At 53.2% G+C, this 6,856-nt stretch overlaps 1 protein-coding gene across 1 annotated transcript; it reads left to right on the forward strand.

Moving 5' to 3' along the window:
* Window positions 1-3,817: 3,817 nt before the first annotated feature.
* LOC126082113 (olfactory receptor 10AC1-like) lies at window positions 3,818-4,798 on the forward strand. The gene has a single exon (XM_049894565.1). It carries the CDS (start codon window positions 3,818-3,820, stop codon window positions 4,796-4,798), a length of 981 nt encoding a protein of 326 aa, XP_049750522.1.
* Window positions 4,799-6,856: the final 2,058 nt, after the last annotated feature.

Here is a 6,856-nt window from a genome sequence, read left to right on the forward strand (position 1 = left end):
GGCTTGGGAAGAAATGATTCACTCACATGACCAAATCAAGCAAAGATTTAGAAGTGAGGCCCTCCTACTGCACCAAGGGTGAAGGCCAAGAAAAGTAAGCACCATCTTTTGATAGAGTGTATAGTTTGTTATTCCCGAAAAGATGCACTGGATGAAAAGAAGTTCTAGAACAATCTATACAGATTCGTAGACCAGAGGCCCATGACAGGTTACTGTGTAAAGTCAGGAATATTCAGGAGGGTTCTGACCTTCTAAGTTTAACTTCCTATGGGACAGTGACCAGGTGCTGCTGTGACCGCTCCTTTGATGCTTCTGCAAACTACAATCCCACTAGGCTTCTTGGGTCTACTCTGGAGCCAATTCTTGGGGAAATAGGACCGTTTCAAGCTGGAGTCGTGAGTCCTGGCTCCAGTCCAGCTCTGTTGCTTGAAGATGCAGGACACCCCAGGCTGGGCATGCCCTCACTGGGCCACTTCAGCTGCACCACCAGGGATGGGCCAGACAACCTTCGAGCTCCATGTCAGTCCAGCACTCTGGGGACTCCTCAAACCTGGAGGGGCCCGATCTGCTGTTTCTCACATCCTCCACTCCACAGCCTCTCCTTAACCAAAGAAGAAGCACACCAGTTGGAATTCCGACTCATAGTGGCCCTATAGGACAGAATAGAACTACTCCATAAGGTTCCCAAGGAGCAGCTTGTGGATTTGAACTCCTGACCTTTTGGTGAGCAGCCAAACTCTTAACCAGGGCTCCAAGCCTCTCCTTAGAGGAACGTCAACGAACCATTAAAGTGACCAATTGAAATAGCATCTCTCTGACAGATAATTTTAGAAATTCTACATAGCAAAAGTCCGATCCCAGCTCTGCATTCTCACCTTCCGGTCAGGCTCCCAGCCACATCTACATGTCCCCCGGGCCAGCAGCCAGCTTTGCTCTGGGTGCCCGGCGTGACCCATGCAGTTAGGAGCCTGGATCTGCCAGAATAATGAGAGCCAGAGCCAAGCAGCAATTAACTTTAGATGTGCTGTTTAGATGATCTGTGTTACTGCTCCCATCCACACGTCCTCCAGAAAAACACCAGGGAAGGGAAATCCAAGGACAGAGACACCCAGGGAGCAAGGTAATTTCTGGGTAGGAGCAGGGAGACGTGAGATGAAGGATGCGGTGTCTTATATAGAAAGGAATTTGGGGAGAAGTAAAAAAATAAATAAATAAATAAGGAAGACTGCGGAAAAGACCATGGATTCAGGAGCTAGATTGCTTGGGTGCAAAGCCTGGTTTTACTGCTGACTAGCCACATAACACTTAATGTCTTTGAGCCTCAGTTTCCTCTTCTGTGAGATGGGTACAATAAGAGTCCACCTGCCTCACCTGATTGTCACTGATATTAAAGTAGTTAAGTTCGTCGAGTTCTTAGGACTGTTTTCCCAGTACTCTCTGTTGTTGTTGTGAGCTTCTGTCCAGTCTATTCCGACTCCTGGCAACCCCATGGGTTCAGAGTAGAACTGCTCCCTAGGGTTTCAAGGCTGTGACCTTTCTGAAGCAGATTGCCAGGCCTGTCTTTCAAGGGTGGGTTCAAACCGCCAACCTTTCAGCTAGTAGTTGATCAATCAATCATTTGCATTACCCTGGGAGCTCTCACAGTGCCAGCTATTATTGCGAGGTTGTTAACCACCTGGAAAGGGAGGCAACCTGCGTTCTGTCCCTAGGGTGGAGGCTCTGCAGACCCTGGAGTTGTTTCTTGCCTCTCTGCAGCGTCTCCTGCTGGGGTGGAGCTGGGCTTTGAAAGGACTGAATTCACAGTTTTGAAAGCATCTGTTCTACTTTCCCCTCCCAGAAAAAAGACACTTTTACCATAGATACCTGGAATCCGTGACAAATTCTCCTAAAAGCTCTAAGCACAGCAGAAACACTCCCTGGGCTCCTTTTGATTTAAAACCTCTGACTGGCTTTACACAGCCTGGTTGTTATCACTCAACGGGCATCCTAATACATCTCAGGTTATCGTCATGGTGCCCGCCGGCCTGACCTGTCCCTGCATCGCTGGGCAACGTGAACATGATGGAAGAGAGCTGGACTGTGTCTGTCTCCCTCCCAGTCCCCTTCTCTAAGGAGGAGAAAAGGAAGGCATAGGAGGGACAACCGAGGCAGAGCAGAGACAGCAGGGTGGATACCACCTCAGTACAGTTCCTGCAAGAGACCACCAAGTCACTCAGGCTGCTTTCTCTCATCCACATCTGAAGCCACAACACGCAGCAAGGAAGTTTTGCTCAGCAGACTGGATACTGGCCAAATTAAAAAAAAAAAAAAAGTAGGTATTGTAAAATAGGTGGGACCCATTCTACCCGCCCCCCAGACCCACCCCAAGCCCCCTACTCCCCTTCCTAAAATTGAAAACTTATGTTTGGGGATGCTCCCCTCAGATGACAAGGAAGAGCCTGGGTGACACTGATAGATATAGACCATCAGGATCCTCCCCTCAAGAAGGAGCCTGAGGTCAGAGACATCCAGCTCTTTGCACACTAGGCCTTCCAGGTCTTTCACCCCGTTTACATTTACCCTTTGACCCGGCTTTATTGCCATTGCTCTGCATGTTGAACAGCTAAGGGACAAATTCTACTTGCCGCATGGATTGTGAACAGCAGTTGAGAGTCACTAAGAGGAAATAATAGCAGAGCCTACAATTAAAATTAAAATTAATAAAAAGAGATGAGGAACTAAGAGGAGATGTCATTAATATGGATTTGAAAAAAATCAAACTTCCCCTCCGGTCGCATGGCCTCAAATTTCCTTCTCAGGAACTTTTCCCATCAGGACTTTCACAAGGCTCACAGCGGGCCTCTGGGCTGCTGATGTTCTCCAGACGTAGCCTGCAAGTGAGTCACCGGTAACGCTCAGAAAGGAACTGTGATGACGCGAACTTGGAATGTGCTGCTTCCCCTGAAAGTCGGGTTAGAGCAAACACCGCTTCTCATGCTGGCAGAGTGTTAATAAACACACTAGGTACGGATTGTTCCAGATTGTTCCCAACACGCAGAGCAAGGCCCTCCCGCCAACCACTCCCTACAGTCAGGTGTCTGTCCCGGGCCTGGCCAACAGGGCTTCTATTGAAGGCCAGGCAATATGGCTGATTCTTTGGCCCCAAGTTTCTTCTCGGCCTCATCTGGGGCCACCAGGAGCCCTGGGTTCGGCCTGTAATAGAGACCTGGTCCTCGTTTCCTGAGTACTTAAGCCCTTCAGTCCCTGGAGTTTTATTTTCTCTGTAAAATAAAGAGGGTGTGTGAGATGACCTCTAAGGTCTTCCTCTGCATGAAGTCCCTGTGATTCTGTGGCACAAGGCAGACAGCAACTCTGAAGTGGCTTTGTGGGGGCAGGGAGGGGGAAGAAGGGGGGCAGGGAGCAGAGACCAAAGAGGCCTCCCTGCCTGGGGAGCTGCCTGCGGCATAAGTGACACTCTCAGGCACATAGGGCCCAAGAAGTCATAACTAGGGTATGGAGGTCCCGTGCATTGGCTGTGAATTAGGCCAGGAGTGGGTGTGCAGTCAAGGAAACGGAGCTGAAGTCCAGGTTCTTTGGAAAGAGGTGTTGAGACAGCAGCTGCGGAAATCCCAGGTCCAGGAGGCAGGAGCAATGGCACCGTTTCTTCCAGAATTCCATCAGGCTCCCCTCCTGGCCATGGGAAAACGCCCAGGAGGGGCAGCCCCTCTCTGCGCCCTCACTTTTCACACACCCTCTAATTCCACTTGTGCTCTCTCCCTTCGCCAGCAGGCCCGGGCTGCACCTACAGCTGGTCCTTCTCCTCAGGGGTGGTGCCCACATGGGCCGTGCCCTCAATGCCAGCGCGCCAGGCTTCCTGCTGCTAGGCTTCTCCGAGTTTCCGCGCCTGCGGCCCACTCTCTTCCTGCTGCTGCTGGCCGCGCACCTGGCCACGGTGGCCGGCAACCTGCTCATCCTGGCATCCGTGGCCGCGGCGCCGCGCCGCCCGCCCATGCTGCTCTTCCTGGGCCAGCTGTCGGCCATCGAGCTGGGCTACACGCTTGTGGTGGCGCCGCGCGCGCTGGCGGACCTGGCTGCTCCAGGCCCCGCGCGCGGCCGCCCCATCTCGCTGGTGGCCTGCGCCATGCAGATGCAGCTCTTCGTGGCGCTGGGCGGCGCCGAGTGCTTCCTGCTGGCAGCCATGGCTTACGACCGCTACGTGGCCATCTGTCACCCGCTGCGCTACCCGGCAGTGATGACTCCTGCACTTTGCGCGCGTCTGGCGCTGGCCTGCGGCCTTGGCGGCCTGGCAGTGTCGCTGGAGCTGGTGGCCGGCGTCTTCCGCCTGCCCTTCTGCAGGCCGCGCCTGCTTGTGCACTTCTTCTGCGACATCACGGCGCTGCTGCACCTGGCCTGCACGCGTGGCTACGCGGACGAGCTGCCGCTGCTCGGTGCCTGCCTGCTGCTGCTGCTGCTGCCCGCTGCGCTCATCCTGGCCTCCTACAGCGCCCTGGCAGCCGCCCTGCGCCGCCTGCGAGTGCCCGGGGGTCGCCGCAAGGCAGCCGCCACCTGCGCTTCCCACCTGGACGTCACCTTCCTGCACTATGGCTGTGCCACCTTCATGTATGTGCGGCCCAAAGCCTCCTACGCCCCGCGGAGCGATCGCACGCTGGCGCTAGTCTACACCAGCGTCACGCCGCTGCTCTACCCGCTCATTTACAGTTTGCGCAACCGAGAGGTCACCACCGGCCTTCGCAGGGCGCTGGCGTGGCGGCGGTGGCCCAGCCGGGCTCTGGGCCAGGCGGTGGGGAGCGAGCCCTGACAGCAGGCTGGGACAGCCAGGGGTGCAGCTCTGCTCCCCAGGGTCCCCTATCACAGGACCTACTCAGGAAGGGAGACAAGGATAGCTTCCCAGCAGTGGCGCCAGCCTTTTATGCTTCCTTGAAGAATGGCCAAAGACAGCGGGTGTAGACTCAAGACCTGGATTTAGAGATTCAGTAAACACCTGCTCAGTTCCTCCCGTGTTCTGGGGCCCGTGGTAGGTCCTGAGGTTGCAGTGCAGAAGGACGCAGACTGCCGAACTCCAGGAGCTCATGGTCTAGAAAGGCCGGGAGGAGGGAACGGCCAAGGCTCTCCATGCCCAGAGGGAGGGTTCACAGGTAGCGCTACTCATGCGGGGCTTTGTGAGGGGAGTAGGGAGTGGGAAAGCTTCTTGGGGGGAAGACATCTAAGAGCAGAACTGAAGGACGAGTAGGAGCCACTGGGATGGAAGAAGGGTTTAGAGTGCTTTGAGCAGAAGCTGCTAGGCAGGAGCCAGATTGGAGGGCCTGATCACCAGTGGGAGGACTTGGATCCCTGCAGTGATGAGATGACTTGGACTGCAGTCAGGAGAGGGGGCCAAGGGGCAGGCAGGAGGCCGGAGGCCAGAGAGATGCACAGGAGGTGGAAAGGAAGGACCCTGGCTGGATTTGGAAGAAGAAAGAGTGGTGTGTTAGTGTCCTGTAGCTGCCATATCAAACGACCATGAACTAAGTGGCCTAGACAACAGAAATTTATTCTGTCACGGTTCTGGAGGCTAGAAGTCTGAAATCAGGTGTTGGCAGGACCTTTCTCCCTCTGAAACCCCTAGAGCAGATCCTTCTTGGCCTAGTCCAGCTTCTGGTGATCCCAGGCATTCCTTGCGTTGTGGCAGCATCTCTCCAATCCCTGCCTCCGTCTGCACGTGGCTATCTTCCCTGTGTGTCTCTCTGTGTCTTCTCTTCTTGTTTTAAAGACACCAGCCATATTGGATTAGGGCCCACCCTACTCCAGTATGATCTCATCTGAACTTATTACATGTGCAAAGACCCTATTTCCAAATAAAGTCACATTCACAAGTACTGGAGTTAGGGCTTGGACATATCTTTATGGAGGACACAAACCAACCCATAACAAGGAGTGGGTCTCCCACATGGAAGGCGAGAGCTCAACCACTGAGCCACAACTGCCCTTTTAGCCTCCATTTAAGCAGCAGAGTGACGTGTTCCAATTTGAAAGCTCTGGCTACAATGTGAAGAATGAATCAGAGCAAGACACGAAAGACGGTCCATTCATTAGGAAGGTAGTGAGGTAAAACAGGTTAGAGATGGTGTTAGCCATTTGGGGGAAGTGGCAGTGGGAGCAGGGAGAGAAGGACAAGTGGGAGAAATAGCCAGATGGTAGTCGTAACAGAACTTGGTGTATATGGCCTTGTGGGAATAAGAGGAAGAGGAGTCTGGGATAATATGGCCAACAGGACTCACTGAGACGTAGGGCACAGGAAGAGAACCTGGTCTGGGGGGGGCAGGTGGAGGTGACAAGGTCAGCGTTGACTGTTGATTGACTGTTGACGCGGGTGTGAGATGAAGTCAGCAGCTGGATACATCACAGGACTCAGGGCTAGAGAATCTTGTTTGGAAATGGTCAGCATATTAGCGGTGACTGGCATGGCCAAGATGACCCACAGAGAGTGGAAGGGTCAGAGCAGAAGCAGTGCTGAGATAGGGCCCCTGAGAAGCATTAACACTGAAGGATAGGCTGACTTCCTACGCCTGACACAAAGCACCAAAAAAGCCAAAACCAAACCCATTGCCATCAAGTCATTTCTGACTCAGTGCCACTATAGGAGAGAGTAGCACTGCCCCCATAAGCTTTCCAAGGAGTGGCAGGTGGATTCAAACTGCCAACCTTTTGGTTAACAGCTGTAGCTCCTAACCACTGTACCACAGGGCACAAAGCACAGCACTCATTAATTACATTAAAAAAAAAAAAACCCAAAAACTTTCTGTATGAGACACTACCTTAAAAAAAAAATGAAAAAAGAAAAAAGCAAGCTTGGAAAATATAGCTAATATATGGAAGA

Source organism: Elephas maximus, chromosome 8, assembly GCF_024166365.1.
Source record: "Elephas maximus indicus isolate mEleMax1 chromosome 8, mEleMax1 primary haplotype, whole genome shotgun sequence".
In the NCBI taxonomy this organism is placed as follows: Eukaryota; Metazoa; Chordata; class Mammalia; order Proboscidea; family Elephantidae; genus Elephas; species Elephas maximus.

Bases quoted from the DNA above. Each gene is read 5' to 3' on its own strand.
- LOC126082113 (XM_049894565.1), top strand. From the start codon at position 3,818: ATGGGCCGTGCCCTCAATGCCAGCGCGCCAGGCTTCCTGCTGCTAGGC.